This window comes from Empidonax traillii, unplaced genomic scaffold (assembly GCF_003031625.1).
Source record: "Empidonax traillii isolate 1590-97213 ecotype Southwest subspecies unplaced genomic scaffold, ASM303162v1 scaffold53:size2875158, whole genome shotgun sequence".
Classification (NCBI taxonomy): domain Eukaryota; kingdom Metazoa; phylum Chordata; class Aves; order Passeriformes; family Tyrannidae; genus Empidonax; species Empidonax traillii.
Window position 1 is genome coordinate 1,793,747 of NW_020955246.1, and position 17,037 is coordinate 1,810,783.

The 17,037-nt window shown below is 35.0% G+C and overlaps 1 protein-coding gene across 1 annotated transcript in view; it reads left to right on the top strand.

Annotated features, from left to right (window-relative positions):
* SPRED1 (sprouty related EVH1 domain containing 1) overlaps positions 1-14,026 on the top strand; it is a 56,578-nt gene extending 42,552 nt beyond the window's left edge. Inside the window, exons 5-6 of the mRNA XM_027879297.1 lie at positions 7,940-8,098; positions 12,253-14,026. Coding sequence (XP_027735098.1) covers positions 7,940-8,098; positions 12,253-12,912 — 819 coding nt within the window. The 3' untranslated portion in view covers positions 12,913-14,026. The remainder of the gene's footprint in view (positions 1-7,939; positions 8,099-12,252) is intronic.
* The last annotated feature ends 3,011 nt before the right edge of the window (positions 14,027-17,037 follow it).

Sequence of the window (17,037 nt, forward strand, 5' to 3'; positions counted from 1 at the left end):
AGGGTCTAGTAACTGTGGTGGTAGTGGATCAAGGGTTGGACTTGATGATCTCAGAGGTCCTTTCCAACCCATCTGATTCTATGATTCTGTGATTTAATCGATAGGATGATTAACCATCCTGAGTTTAATTTTTAAATTCAAAATGTCTGTTCATGTTATGTCCTCTTTAAATTTTTTGGAACTTGAAATATTCTTTTGGAAAGAACAAAAGAGAGGAATCAAGATTCTTTTTACTTGCATATCCTATTTGTTTTCTTAGATATCACTCTGCAGTGATAAGACACTTCATTGTATGGTTAGAGTTAAAAAGATGCTGAGATAAAAGAATCTAGTCCAAACAAGGGCAGAAGTTCAGACAATTTTTAAAAGCGCACTGAAGATAGTCACTTGTTGAGATTCAGGTTTTTATGGATCTTTATTTGCACTATTCCATTTCTATAGGTCATAATGGCTTAAGAGGTAAAAATTTATGTCCAACCGTGCTTCAGAGTTATAGTGCTTTACACAAATACCATATCACATACTGTAAGTACTGCAACATTGATGTGTAGCACTGCCTGGTAATAGCCAAGAATTCATGTATAAACAGTATAAACCAGTATAAACAGTATAAACCAGTATAAACAAATATTACAAATATCTATATCTAGAAATAGAGGTAGTTATATGTATATACACACACACAGAGTAAATAACTGTAATAAAAGTGAGTAAATCCTCCTCCTGTCTATATATGCTTGTTATCTCTTCCGTCTTATTTACAGTTTTAGGGAAAGCCTTGCCTTTATTCACACACATACTCAGTTTTCAGAGTGCAAATATTTAAATTAATACGAGGGTGATAAATAAACAAGTTGATTCAGGGGTCTTAGTGGCTACTCAGAAAATTGATAGTTTTCCTAAGTGGTTTCTTGAGGGAAATAGTTTTGCCATATATGCCAGCATAAATTCTTCATCAGTGTAGACAGATTGAGTGTAGAACCTCTGCAACACAAAATCAAAAAAATTAGCAGCAGACTTAGAATATATGGGTAAGAATGAAATTATGACTGAGAGTCAAGTGTTTAGAAAGGATACTGCAATGCAGTGGCAATGCAGAAGTCTCCTGATTTCTTTCCATTTTAAGATAGAAAAAATTTATTTCTTTTTGTGAGTGTTGGCTGTGCAACCACCTGTTGTTCTTTATTTGCAGTGCTTTATTTTAAGACACTTGAAAGTAAAATTGCTATAAATATTAGATATTTCAGATTTTAAAAAACGAATGAGGTTTTTACAGGATGGAGGATGTGTGCCAGTTAATTCAGTCCTTAATCAGCTCTTAAAAGATTTGCTTAAACATACTTTGTTGCAAGGATTAATAATTGAACAATTTCTTCAGGCCTAATGAGATTAGAACAAACAAATTGCCTCTTGATTTTGCTGTCTAGTTATTGTATTTCTTTATAAGGGTGCCAAAATTGAAGCAAATATCTGTGATTCCATAGAGTTACAAAGTTTGTTATTGAAAAAGTGGAGAAAAGTGTATTTACAACAACTATTCCATATACATGTGAATATAAATGCATCATCTATTTACATAGCTAAATATTGGTTTACTTTATATATATTTATTATTTATATTTATTATAAATATATATGTTTTTAAAAAGCACATATATTTTAAAAATATTCTTTATAAAACAGATTTGTATGTATATATATGTACACTATATATATACATTACAGGTACGAACAATCTTACGTGGTACAAACTGTCTTTTACGTGGTAGAACCATGTTTTTTACATTATAGATATAAAATGTAATTGTACACATTGCGTTTGGGGATTTGTGCCATGGATAGGTGGCAAGAATTGCTTGCTTTCTAAAGGCAAAAAGCTAGCCAGTATCTCTTACCTTATCTCTACATATCAAAGTAAAATAAATGATTGCCTGTCAATAATAATATCAGAAGGGAGGAAAAAAAGGTGCAGGGAAGACTGAACGTACCCTGCTTTAGCTGTGCGTCATCGAAACTAGGTTTATGTATCAGTAACAAAGCTGTAATTGCAGGGTTATGAATGTCAGTGTAGAAAAGCTGCATTTTAGTTACAGGCACCAGGTCTAGTTACCAAGAATACCTTTGAAATACCAAAGAGTGTGCATTCTCCTTCATGTTATTAATTCCTTTCCCTTCCCAGATTGATACTGTTGTAAATGAGACTTGATACCCTGGGTTTTTTTAACTGGTGGATAAGACCATTTTTCATTAAAGATAATGCATTGTGTATTTGAAGAGTCATGTTGACTTTCCCCCCACCGCTTTCTGCCTCTATGTAGTTTAAAAAGCCTAATGATTTTTTGTTTCACTGTTTTATAAGCTCTTTTCCCAAGTCTCTAATAATATTTTTGAGTAAATTTTGGAGTATACCTATGCAAGGGCATTTTAGAGTGTGAATAAGAGTATAAGAGCGGTTTTGCCTGTACAGCTTTAGTCAACAGGAATCCTGTATTTAGTATGTATTTAAAGTATGGATATAGTATGTAGTTTGTACATAAATTTCATTAACAGTGTTTTTGATTTTTTTCCAACAAAGATGACCAGTGATGAAAGAAGCTAAACATGCTTCATAAGTTATTTTACTGGCTGGTTATATTTGGTGCTACAGAGAGCAAATAAAATAATCCAAATAAGATCAAAACTGATCTTCTCAGTGGTGGTGTTGTCCAACCTCAGTGCCTCCTAGTAATAATTATTATTACATTTTATAGAAATAGCAAGCAGAAACAGCGATTGTCCAAAAGTTAGATGTGCATCTTGTAAGTGCAGATCCAGAAACTGAACTTATATCTTGTGCTTTCTAGGCTAGCATTTGGCTTCCTATGTTGTATCTTGGGTTACTAGATATTTTGGTTTTTATTTACATTTTGTAAATCAAACAGAGAAAGCATTCTTTTTACTGAAGATGAAATTTATCATTTTAAGAAGACATAGCTTCATTATAGTTTCTTTAGCTGTTCTGAGTTCACAAATAAGGCTAGTCTCAGTATTAAAAGCATACAATAAAAGAATACAATAAAAATTCATACTTGCTTCTAAAGATTACTTAAATTATTACGATTATTACTAGTTGTTAGTTAACCTATTAGATGCGAATTGCTTATATCATCAAATAAACCTTTAGTCTTAACTGATTAATCTCAAATAGAAATACACAAATAAGTTAATGAAGAGCTATCTGACTTCCTGCAATGTTGGTAAATTGAGCCTGCAACTGTATATATACTTACATGGGAATATACACTGGAAATTTGTTTGGGTAGGAAGTTTAGATGATTTTGGTATAAAATGATGCATTTTGAATGTAATAGATGAGCAGCTTGTTTAAGTCAGTTTGCTTGTTAAAAGATTGGCTTATATTCTTTTCCTCTACCAAATATAAACTTCTTGCTCTAAAACTCATCTTGCTTAACTGAAAAAAACCCAAACAAAACATAAAAATCGGATTTTTTTTCTTAAAAGTAAATCTAACTAAATGAAATCTAGAACTCATGCATTTTAAATTATTTTTATGTGGGTTTTGGATCCTGAAGTGCGTAAGTCTTGCTTTTGAGAACTGAAAAATAGAGCAGTCTTAATTTCTTTCAGGTTTTGTTGATTCAGCCATACTGGTGTTATTTATAGGCTATCAGCACATTTTAACAGTTTTGAAGTAGTAAGAAATGGATCATTTATGCTTTTGAGTTTCTTACTACTGGCAGAAGAAAACTGTAGACTGATAAATTATAAGCAGAAGAAAAAGTTTGGCTTGTTCTTTCAGAAGTAAGTACGTTGGGCTTTTTGTTAATACAGAGCTGGAAAGGGCCTGCAACTTACATCGTAAGTGGTTTTGGTGCAGTCAGGAAGGACAGTAACAGTTCATGTGCCTCTCTGTAAATACACTATTTAGTGACCTCTTCATAAGTGCATTATTTAGTGACTACTCAATTTATTTTGTCTGTAACAAAGTGTTTGAGAAGTTTTATTTTACAAAAATAATACATAATACAAAAATAACATTATGACTTGTAAGAAAATGTGAAATAATTTACCCTTATTTTTATGGAGAAGACAGTACTACGTGGTAAAGCATTAAAGATTAGCAATATTTAGTACAATTAATAAATCTACTAGGCCCAGTTCCTAAAACTAAAAGTAATACTAATTCATATTATCAATTTAAAATAAATCTAATCATATGCTATGCTAAAATATTTGGGTTTATTAAGCTTTTTTTGTTGGAATTATATTCTAGAAACAGGAGTAATTATATTTTTTTTCCTCACCCTAACAACCTCTTTGCATTTAGTGTGCTGTGTATATTCAAGTAGAACAACCTTCAAAGAAAGAGGCATGTCAAATGTCTTATTTACTTCATGCTGTACAAAATATTCTGAGTAATCTAGTTCATATTTCACCCCATATCAGAAACACATACCTGAAAATAATAGTTTCTTTGCCAAATATATTGCTCCATCAGTCTTAGAAATAGCTAAAGCAGAAGGAAGTTATTCAGGTGTTTTTGAAACCTGTATCATTTATTCACAATTGAAAAATTAAGGAAAAAAACATTTAAACATTCTTGTGTTGGTTAGCATCAAACAGCAGATTTTCAGGCCTCATGGGAAGGAAATGCAAGAACTGGGATGCAACAGAAATGTGGTCTCTCGTCCATCCTTCTGTGTAATCATTAAACTTACTTAAAGCAGAACATTTTTAACAATGTTTGCAGAACAATGTTGAATCCTCTCCCAGACTTAACTCTGGCAAACTGGGAGAAGTAAGGAGAGAAAATTTGAAGAAGAGAAGCTCAGTCTGGTTTTCATTTTCTCTACAGCTGTCATCTGGCTTTGAATTCTGCTGGAGAGCTACAGCTGGAGTCATTTTATTGCTTTACCCAGCATCCTTTTGCCTGTGCTCACAGAAATGTTTTAGTAGTCTTGGAAAAAAATTCAGAGTATCTCTTAGCAACCATAGGACAGTAATTATTATACCAGCAGCTGGGAGCAAACCAGATTTCCGTTGTGCATTAAAAACTGGCGTAGGTTACTTTACAGATGATACTGAATAACCTATGCCAGTACTGTACTTTGCAGGCTGTGGTTAAAGGATATCGAATGTGGGCGGTGTAATTGCTTTGGACAGTAGAAAAGGGGAACATGTGCATCTGTGTTTGTGTGTGATATTCTGTATATTTAATATAACAAGCTTAGTTCTTGTGGAAAACCTTATATGTTTGCTTTTTACTAAAATGCATTTTCAACACAAAAGCATTTTTGTTTCTAGGGCCTCCTACTTCAGATTGTCAGTGTTTCCATTATAAATGTGGGTTTTCAGGTGTTTATGACCTTGTCATAAAACATCAGATTGGAGTAGGAAGTGTTGTTCAAGGAAAAGCTTTCTGGATACGAATAAACGTGGTTTGATTGTATCTAAAGTATAGTTTAATTAAAAACACAGACTTCAGGATGTTCATCTGGCATTTCTGTTGTTCTGCATAGTGAATATTTATTGGTCAAAAAAGATCATAATTGACCTGATGGCTTTTTGGTTTTCATAAATATCAGAAGTTTGGCTGTGTCCACTTACTCGTAGTATCTAGATTGGTAAGCTGAGTATTGTGCTATTGGAAAGGTTGTCTTATGAGTTCCTGCCTTGCAAAAGGCCAGGTGCCTTTCTCTGTCTCCTGCCGCCCCGAAATTTGTCCTTGAAGTCAATTAGCTTGACTTGTGATGTCTGTTTTGGAATTTTCTAAAAGCATTCTTTGATAATTGCTGTGTATAGGGCACAAAAGTTTGCTTCAAGAGTACAGTTTGTTTTTCATACATCATTTTCTGGCGCTGCTAGTTAGCACTGTAATAGATGATCGTTGCCTGTGTCCTTCATTAGATGGAGCCTTTCTTGACTGCCAAGGGCTGAGTGCGTGTGTCTGCCTGTACGTGTGTCCTTTTTGCTCTATAGTGTATGTAGTTTACTGCTGAAGAAAGAAGATGTGAATCACCTTCAGGGACAGGAAATAATGCAGGCAGTTGCAAATCTCACCCAGGGATAAGGACTGGCTTACGGGTATTATGTCTTTTTTCCCTTGGAAGGAAGGAGTAGTAGCTTTTGCAGCTTACTCCCATCTCCCTAGACCTTTCATATTTATAATAGCAGGGGGAGGGGAGCAAGAGGGAAACAGGGTACTTATCGCTGTGGTTTCTGTAAAATGGCTTCTAGCTGTTAGCTTAAATGTTTGTTATCATTTTTAACATTGCTCAAACCAAAAATAGTTGTAGGCATTTCTTCCTCGTTTTGAACACAGCTCTTTTGTGGTTTGAACCACTGTTTTAGAAGCTTTTTATGTCACTGGGCAATATACCTGCAGGAGTGCCTCCTGCTAGGAAGATATTTAATATTGCACTAATATCTGATGCTTTTTGCTCTTAAAATAAATGTACACCTATGAAGTCTAATTGCCGGTCATTTCAACATTTCTTTTATACTCATTTCCCAAGAGTGTTTGACCAGAATATCGAATTTTGACAATAACAAGGTCAATTGCTTATTGGTGTTGTCACGCTCAAGGATCTGCAAAAAGTTTTGCCTGTCTTCACAATTTTTCATGGGAACTTTAACCTGATTGAGTGAGCTGTTATCTTTCTTGGGCTGTATGCTTTCTAGTATTAATTTATATGATCATTAATTAATTAATAAATTTAATGTTCTTCCACTCAGTGCTTTTGAGCAATACATAGATTCTTAGTGATGTGATGATTTCCTTTCTCCTAAAAATCACCTACAGACCAGCTACTTCCAGTTTCTCTAAATAGTCTTAGAACTTCATACACTGGGCTTTTACCTATATGAGGTGCTAATGTAATCCCAGAATAAGTTCCTTAAATATTTTGATAAATGAACCTGACAAAACTTTTGGTTTTGTCAAAAACTGAGGTTTGCCTCTGCCTCAGTAGTTTTCTGCAGTATTTTTATTCTTTTCCTCTTAATGTTTTCTTGATATATACAGATCCTTGTAATAAAGCTGAAACATTCTCATTGCTGGAAGTTGGATGATACCAGAATTTTCTCAGTGCTATCAGATGATGACAGCTGGTTGGTTAACTTTACAGCATCTCTCAATACAAACAAAACATCCTACAGTACATTTTTGGCAGCCCAGTGGGATTAGTATCAAAATGCTCTGCTGTATCCTAACTATACACCAGTCAGTTAAGGTTAAAGAATGAGGGCTGTTTGGTTTTCTATTCATTTCAGAAATTGCACCACCTCACAAGCCAGTATTCCACCCAAACATACTTCGTTTTCTTTATTCTGAATGGCACAGGTCCTGCAGATATCTCATTATATGTTGCCACGTGGTCTCACTTTTGTATCAAATTGCCTGATATAACCTTAATTTATTTAAAAGTCAGTCATTAGTTGTTTAATACACACTTGCTGTAATTAGATATTGTTAATTAATATATGTTAAATCTGACTTTCTGATCCTTTCCAGCTGATCTTGCTTTTAATTAATAAAAGGTCTTACTAGCTTTTGCCTTATTAGTCTCAGAAATTTTTTTTCTCCAGTTGTATTTTTATAAATACTGGCAGCCTCATGGGTAGTTTGAGAAAACATAATCTGAGAGACTGGGCTAATCTCTCCTTTAAAGAAGTCTGATTTGGCAACTGAGGTTGGATGGTGTGTATCTGAAGTGCCCAAGTTGTATACCTTCTGCAGAAAAGAAACTGTATTTTCCAAGGCTGACTCATGGTAAAGAAAATACTTGCCTACTTCTAAGTGCTTTAAAAATACTTCTATTTTTAAATGCCTCCATCACATTATATAGAATATTAACACATTTATGTGTGAACTTGGTGGGTTTGGTGTGTTTTTTGTATAAATGCAAAATCATTTCAAGGGAGTTCTTATGTGTTCTAGACTGCTCAAGAAAATACATCAGGTTCATTAATGAAAGATCACCTTTTTCAACACGAAACTGTAGTAACCAGCGAAACCTACAACAGTGCGAATTTAAGGTCTTCAACGTTTGAGGATTGCAACACCAGGAGAGCCTGTTTTCCTAACCAACCTAACCAGGTAAGAATACCAATAAAAGCAGTAGTTCTTATTTGCTTGCTGTATTAATGGAACAGTAGGTAGTTTCTGACAAGAAATCACTTTGTTCTAAGTCCCTGTGTGTAGCATTATACTCTCAACTTCTTGAAATTACCAATAAAGGCTTTGCAGCTGAAATATTATAGCATTATTATGGCAGAGATAAAGCTTTGTGAAGGTGTTTAGCTGTGTTTGTGTTGCACCAGACTACATTAATAAATCTTTATTTTCTTTGAATTCAGTTTTTGTATTACAGACTTCAGTATCTGCAGCCTTGAGAAGCTATTTAAAAATTTTCGGAAAATGTTATTTGGCCATGAGCTCAATCTTGATTATATGTATACTAATAATGTTTTGATTAGAAATACCTAAAAGTGTCTTTAAAATTGATTTCTTGGATGCACTGCAAAGTAGTGAACTTCTGCTAAATCTTTTTAGTGAAACATTGCTTATCTTTTCTAACTGCCTATTTAAACTAAAATACTCTATTTTGGTTCACAAGGAAAATAATATATCAGTTATGTATAAAAAGTATTCAGCCATTGGTACAGCTTTTCCTTTAACACTATACATTTTGCTTTTTTCTAAAGCTCAGAGAATTTGACAGTTTTTGTTACCTGTAGAAGTAGACTTAACAGTAAGTTGGATAGTAATTAATTTGAGGGTCTTATGTCTAGAAGCATGGGAAGCTTTTATGTCAAGAAGCAAACACATGGGAAGCTTTTAGAATATGCTGAATAACAGCAGTGAAAGATGACTGCAAGTTCAAGTAGTTTTGAAGACTTGTCAGAAAATATTTCTGTTCCTTGAAATAGAACCTTTTAGTACCCTCAGTCATTTTTGCAGAGAAAGATAGGATTGTATTAAAGTCTTGCATCAGCTGCTCTTAAGCTGTTTTATTGGGCAAAAGAAGTGAGCAATATCATCTGGAGAACTAAGTAAAGAGCTTAAAATTGTGAACTTCTATTTTAATCATTGATCCACTCTGATTATCTCTTTGTATAAGTCACCTCATATTTTTGTTCTGTTCATCAAGAGGTACATACTTTTCCCTCTTCCCATTTACTTGCAAATGGAATTGTAAATATTTTTTAGAATAGAATGGATAGGTGATTAGGTTATTGCAGCTAACATTTAATAGCTACGGTAACCAATGATGCATATGCTGTTAGTCTTCACTGAGTTGTAAAGAAAAGTGCAGTAGCTTAAAATACCTGTTTTGAGAGCATGTAAAAAACTGGCTACTGATTAAATGATAATTTAAGATGTGGTATACTGGGTAGTTTGTGTCTCTCTGATAGAAATTAAAGAGTAATTTTTCTGAAATTACAATGCTCCAATTGAAAACTGAAGTTATGGGAGATTGCATGAAAATTTAAGTAGATATTTTTTTAGAATACTCTTATCGTATAGTGTCACTATCTGCAACTGATATTCCATGCTTTTTGCATGGTAATGTGGTACACACATTTAGAACATAGGCAAGTCAACAAAAGCTCACATTCTGTATGTGCACACACTGCACTGTCTCAGCTAAACTCCATGCATGTGATCAGGTGGCACAGCAGATCTTGAGCTAATTACCTATTTTGTTTCAGTTTTGTGTAAATAAATTTTAATGCTCCTACTATGCTTATAAGTTGAATAGCTTGAGAAGTGTGTGCTCAAACTAAGGTGATTAGTGACATTTTGTGGTACTTTGGCTGTTAGTAGAAAATACTTAAGTCCCTCAACTTTTCGGCTTCTGATACATGGATGCGTGTTTAACTTAAATTTAGTGTTTTGCTGCTGGTGTCCTCATATTGTGAAGTTGTAAGCTCAGCAAAGTCAGGTGTATCTGTTTGAGCAGAAACAGCAAAGGCTGCAGTACCAAGCAAGTGACCATGTCTTGTTTAGAGGTGCATCCCTTCAAGTAAGGTGCAATACTTGTGGGTCAGGTGTGTCAACAAGTTTTCTCTCTAATTTCGATCTGGCTAATCATGTTCATAATCATAATCTTTTTAGAATTTCAGTTTGCTGTAATATTCCTCCTCCCTTCCTCCTTCAGCTGTTGCACAGAGATGGCATTTATACTGAGTTTTAATTTTGAATGTTTAGAGGACTGTGTGTGTTATTCTCATTGAATTTTGCTGGTATTTGTACTTAACTGAATTTGAATTGTGTATTGTTTTTAAGTTTTCATATGTTCACGTAGGTCCCATTAAACACCCAACAAGTAAGCACTTCATTTAAGTAAAGCTTTTCCAACATTTCTCCGGTCTGCTTGTTTTTAGCATTTCCCACTTTATTTCTTAAAAAAATACTTCTCAACATCAGTTATATGAAGGATGTGTTGTGGTGCCTTGTTTGTAACATGTCAGTCCTTAAGTAGTTTTAGGTGTTGGGCCGGGGACTTGAAAAAATTAAATGAGTTCTATGTATATGATGTGTTCTGCTCAAACAAAAAAAAGCCTTCAAAGGCTGAGGAGAGGTCAGATTTTACAGTTGTTAGCATTTGTAGTGATCTTTAATGGCTATTAGCTGTCTGGGGAATGGGAGGTTGAGAGTGGGTTTTTCTGTTTGGGGTTTTAGGGGTTTTTTCCTTTAAACATTGGGGTTTTTTAATGTCTTAAATGTATGCGTAATATTCTATGTGGACAGTGGGGTAAGGATCCTTTGTGCCTGTAACATATGCGATTCTAATGACATTTTCTCTACTTTTTCTCTTAAATAAATTTATGCTCTAAAGTGCTAAAGAAAGCCAATTAGCCATAGCTAAACAATACTCTTCCTCTTGTTTGAAAACAGAGTAGAGTTGAGAAACACTCTGCTTTTATAAGCAAAGGGGAAGCCTGACTGCTTGTATAGGAGCCGGGGGAAGTATTGAAGAGGAGCAATGTTAGCTACACAGGATATATAACCTTTCTTCTTCTTGTATCCTTGAGACCTTGTGGAAGTCCAACTATGTGGCTTAGAGCCAAGGGAAAAAAAAATTATTCTTGTTAGCATATTCCAGTTGAAAGTCTCAGGGCAAAGCAGCTCTAATTACAGTTCTGTACTTATCACACAAGGATTGTTGAGCAGGGAAGTGATGGTTAGAGCAGGCTACAGATAATTCTTACGTAATCAGAAGATGGCATATTTTAAGAAGTTCTTTCTTCCTCTTTCCCAGCTGCCTTCCCTCCTCCCTCCTCTGTCTTGTACCCCAAAACCAGGACTAGCATACTTCAGTGTAGTAGGAGCATAGACACATGCAAAGTAAAATAGAAGTGTTTTAACTTAACATCATTTTCAGTAGTTTTCTGTCCCACACTGGAACAGATTAGGAACATGCAGTTCAACTGTTGTCCTCGATTTTGGAATGGTGATATATTAATTCTCAGTAATTTGAGTACTAATAAGGTAAACACTCCCAAAGCAACCATACTGGTGCCAAAGATGCATTCCCAAATAATTCATGATTCTGGAGACTTTGTAAGGCTGATAGGTTAGGGAGTGGTGATTTTTTTGGTCCTTTCTGGGAGATGGTTTACAGGCTGTGCACTTGAGAGGAGGAAAAGGTGGAATTTGATTTGAAGCCCACTTTTAATCTGCCTGTGAATATAATAGCCCTGCAGTGTAGGAAAATAATTGCCTGTCTGTAAGATAGGAGTACTAGGATGTACTGAGACCTTTGCTTTTTTGCTGCACTGTCTGCTATTTTCAGGAGCTACCATCATACACATGCTAAATTTTTGTCCTGTCATTATTTGCACCTTTTCTTGGAAGTCACTTGTAATGTGGTTTCAGTAACACTTAGTGGCAGTCCGCTATCTTGCACTTACTAAGGTCTTCAGTATTTCAGTTCGGATGATTCTATGAATTTCTATGAATCTATGAATTTTGAATAGTGATGACAACTTCTTCATGCCCCCATGCCCTCTCGTTGTAAGGTAGAACAAGTACTCTGTCTTATTTCTCTACGGTTTGTTTTGTACCTGTTTATCATGATCCTTCTTACCTGCCTTTTAAAGTCTTGAATTATAGTCAGTTCATTACAAGCTGAGAATTTAAGAAGTACTTAGGTGTTTGCTGGTGTCCTAAACTAATGAATTGAAGTAGGTGGATGTAAATTTGGGACTTCACTGTAGTAAACTTCTCTTACTTTGCCATTTCAGGTCCCACTGAAGTCAATCAGACACGTTAGTTTTCAGGACGAAGATGAAATTGTTAGGATAAACCCTCGTGACATTTTGATACGTCGTTATGCAGACTACAGGCATCCTGACATGTGGAAGAACGACCTGGAGAGGGATGATGCAGACTCAAATATACCATTTTCTAAATCAGACAGTAAAAAATCTGACTATTTATACCCATGTGGGGATGGAACTAAGTTGAATTCCCTGAAAGACTCAAAGAGCTCTGTGGTATTTAAAACTCAGCCTTCCTCATCAAAATTTAAAAACTCAAAAAGAAGAAAAGAGGATGGTGAGCGTTCCCGCTGTATATACTGCCAGGAAAGGTTTAATCATGAAGATAATGGCAGAGGAAAATGTCAAGATGCACCAGATCCTATTAAAAGATGTATCTACCAAGTTAGTTGCATGCTTTGCGCAGAGAGCATGCTGTATCACTGCATGTCAGACTCTGAAGGAGATTTCTCTGATCCTTGCTCGTGTGACACTAGTGATGACAAGTTCTGCTTACGCTGGTTAGCACTGGTGGCACTCTCGTTCATTGCTCCATGTATGTGCTGCTACCTCCCCTTGAGAGCATGCCATCACTGTGGTGAGGTGTGTGGGTGCTGTGGAGGAAAGCATAAAGCTGCGGGATGAATCAGTCTTGTGCCAAACAGAGCTGAAAAATCTTTGTTTCCAGGAAGCATCTAACTTGGATTTGTGGAAGCTTTTTGGCAAGCTGAAGGGAATCTTCTTTCACATAAGAGATGCTTGATGTGGAGGAAGCAACAAGACTTGTCAGACCTTGGCATTTTACAAGTGGTAGCCACGCCTAACTATTTCCTTTGAGTGCGTGGCATTTGTTGCAAGTTGTGAAGGAGATCTTGCAAAGGAAAGCCTGTTCTTATTATTGGCTATAAAATGAGTATATAAACTATGATTATACTAAAAGAGATTAACTTTTGCCACTTTGTACATTCATGGTTTAGGTGAGGGGGCTCTTTTAAAAGGATTAAAACTTACCTGACGGGAAATTTTAACTAAAAGTGCACTAGTGACAGTTGATTAAGATTAAGAAAAGTTAATACTTGGCAAATGAGAAATAAAACTGATTTTAAGTGCAACTAAATCACTTATTAATAGTTTTTTGGAAGCGACTTTATGTATAAATAACAAATGTTTATATTTAACTAAATGTGTAAGGTACGAATTATTACATGTTAAACTTTCCTTCCCTCCGATATAGTAGGTATGGACCATATCTACTGTCACATTCCATGGTAGTATTTTAAATATTTAATTAGTTAATTTAGTTGCATTTTTATTCCAGATGGATGAATTGATATTTTCAGTCCTGGTTCCCTTCAGCTACAGTTTGTGTTGAATTGTATCCATACATTCTGATAATCTAAAACCTTTAAAATATTAATTATTCTAGTCTCAAGTGACCAATATTTTTTGTTAAGCACAGATGTAATTGTCTAAAATGTTCTTGTTAGAACATAACATTTATTTTTATATATAAATGACTTTGATTTCAACATAATAGCAAAAAGGACGTTGTTTCTGTTGTTCAACCAGCAAGTTGTTTTCTTTTGGGATGTCCTCCAAAAATATTTTCTTGCATATTCATATGTTCATTAAGCAAAAGGTACATTAAGGCAGTTGTAACAAATTGTCATCAGTGTTCTTGTTTATCCTTCTGTTAAACTAGGATCCTGTTCAGCTGTTTATCAAGTACTATGATTAAAACAAAAGATTAATAACAAAAGTGAAATCGTTTTCATTATTTTGAACCACAACTTTTTCTAATTTGAACGGACAAGAACAAAAATACTGTGTGTTTTGTTCAAAAAACAACAACAAAAGACTTAGCTTGAGAAATAAATTACAGCCCAGGCAAAACTGAATGAACTTCTTAATTGGGGAACTTTCAAGGTGGCGGTGGGGGAGTGGTGGGGGAGAGTGAGAGAGCATGTGTACGTGTGTGTATGTACGGCGATATATTGTATATGTTATTTCTTATGGGTTTGTACTTACTTAGTCTTTAACTTTCAGGTAAGAATTAACTAACCCATAGAGAACTTTTTAAAACATTACATGTTTTGCTCTGTTATGAAGTAACAAACGTTACTTCTTGTTAAAGACGTACAACACTAAAACCAGTCATAATTTATCAGTGAAGGTGCCCATTTGACATCTTGGCTTGAATGGGACAGACTCTCCTCAGTATACCTTGGTTATTAAACAAACAACCTAATTGATTCATTTTAAAAGATGCACATGACTTACTTTTCTCACTTCTATGCATTTTTTTCAGTATATTTTGTGTAATATTTTTCTGCCTATATCAGTCCCTTTTATTTTCCTTTGTAGCCCAGAAGTAAAAATGATCAAATGTAAATAACTTTATCTCTCTGTAAAATACTTTTTGAAAGAAAACATTTATATTTATATTACAGCTTGAATTGGCCACCTTGTGTATATAGATCATCTGAAAGTATTATTTCACATTGAAAAAGAAGACAAATATCTTGATAACTATAGAAGTTACAAAAGAGCATCTAGTTTTGTATTAAGAGTTGATTGGATGGCTCAAGTCCAAGAATGTGATACAGTAGCAGCAGTCTTGCTTTTTACTGTTTATGTATTTGAAAGCTGCTACTCTGGTTGGTTTTCATGCTTCACACATTTTCAGCTAAACTTGGTTGCCTAGAATAGACTGTTAACTTTAAAAACAACTTTCATTAAAAAAAAGGTGGTGTTTTCCTAGTGAATGAGAGAAATTTATAATTTCCAAATGCTAGGTTCCTCGTTCAAGGTGAAGAGGTATGAACAACCTAAGAAAAGAACTTGCTGGCTGTATAGAAAAACACTATATAATCATATTATGTATATACTTCAGAAAGAAATTAGTTTAACAGTTTCCTCTGAGCACTATACAACACAGTGAAACTCCTGGTCCTGTACTGTATTTTATATGAAACATATATGCTTTAATATTTTTATTGAATGTGTGCATTAATATTTTCACCTTGTGTTTAACCACTTTGCTGCTAAAATGTTTTCACCTTTTGCTTTTCTCTTTGCTTCATCTAAAAAAGGGTTACTGAACGGACGTATGGTCACTTGTTCTTCTTGTACTGGAGGTGTCAGCCTGCATGCCTTCTTTGAGAGCAACTAACTGAATGCAAAGCTACAAGATTACAAAAGGGTTGGTTTTAGTAGCCTGCACATGTACTTTTTCTTCTGGTGTTAGGAATCTTACCCACTGCTGTATTTGGAAGAGGGGTAGTGGAAGGTGGACTTGTGGCAAACCCATTCCAGAACAGGCTGCTGCATCCGCGTATCTTTTGGTTTTGGTGGCATGTTACATTTATCCTATCTCTTCTGAAACATTAAACATTTGGGAAGAGAGGAATTTCTTCCCCAATCTGTACTCTTCCCCTTGCTTTTAATGTCAGAGCTGTAGTTCGTCAGCCACGTAGTAGCAGAGCTTTGTGTTGCTTGGAGGGGACCGGAGTCTTTGGAAACCGTCACTGAATATTAAGTCCCTCGCTTGTTGAAAGCGTCGGTTACCGTGAAAATTAAGTATTTCCCTTTGAAAGTGAGGGAAGAAGTTAAATGACAGCAGCACTCGTGCACCATCTACTGGGGGAAAAGTGGCATTCAGGCGCGGTATTGGATTACATCGTCATTTAACTGGCCATTGGTGCACGATTAAGCTACACAAATATGTTATGCTTTAGTTATGAATTTACAGGACTGTAATTTGGAATCTTGCTGTGATTCCTTATCTCACCATGCTTCTTAGATTCCATTATGAACAGTGAAGTAAAAATCCTTTAACCATATATTTTGATAGGTTTAAAATAGTTACAATGGCCTGTTACACAGAAGCATAAAAATCAGGAATGAAATTAAAATTCTTTTGATTCTGTCACTGAGTTTATAAGAAATATTTTTTTAATCTTATTTATTTCCCCTCTTGAAGTTCTTCCCACAGCAAAGCGATGAAGCTTTGATGTTCATGTGGAGGGAATCTGGCCTTTTGGTTTGTGATAGAAGTCAATTTTTGAGTATGCACAGGTGGTGTGTGTGCACTCATATGCATTTCAGTAGCTGTGAAAGGTATATCTACAGTTGTGTGCACGGTTAAAGCAATTTTTGATAGTATTCTACAATTATTATGGTAACTTTTTAGTAAACAGCAGCAAATGTTGGCATAAAACTCTTCCAGAACTTAAGGAAGGGATGTTCCAAACAGTCTTAACCAATGCAGTTTCCTCTAGAGAAGGAAAGGTGTTTTAAAGAATGCCTTAATTGTTTTTGTTGGAATGTAACATTCCCATTTTGGATGAGTTCTCTTCAGAATGATCTGTCCATGTGTACCTGGAGGATAATGTTGAACTTCCATGTAAATAATGCCCAGGTTTAAATGAGACTTTAAATCTTCTCTGAGCTTATGGCACAGTGTGAAGCCAGTACAGCTATACATTCTTATTAGTAAAGTGAAGACCAGGCTCAAGGCTGGCAACGAAAACAAGAACTTTAAAAAGATGCCTTATGGTACTGTTAGTCCAGCAGCTGGGTGAATAAAACTTCTATTTCCTTTGGTTCACTGATGAAAATAAAGAGGGTTTAGGGGGCTTGTTTGGGTTTTGTTCTGGGGTTTTTCTTCCCTGAAGGTTTCTCTCTCTTAACTGCAAAAGTTGTGGTTCGCTAAAGAAATCAAAGCATTTGGTGAAGAAGCAGCCTTTATGTTCAAAGCTGCAGTAAAAG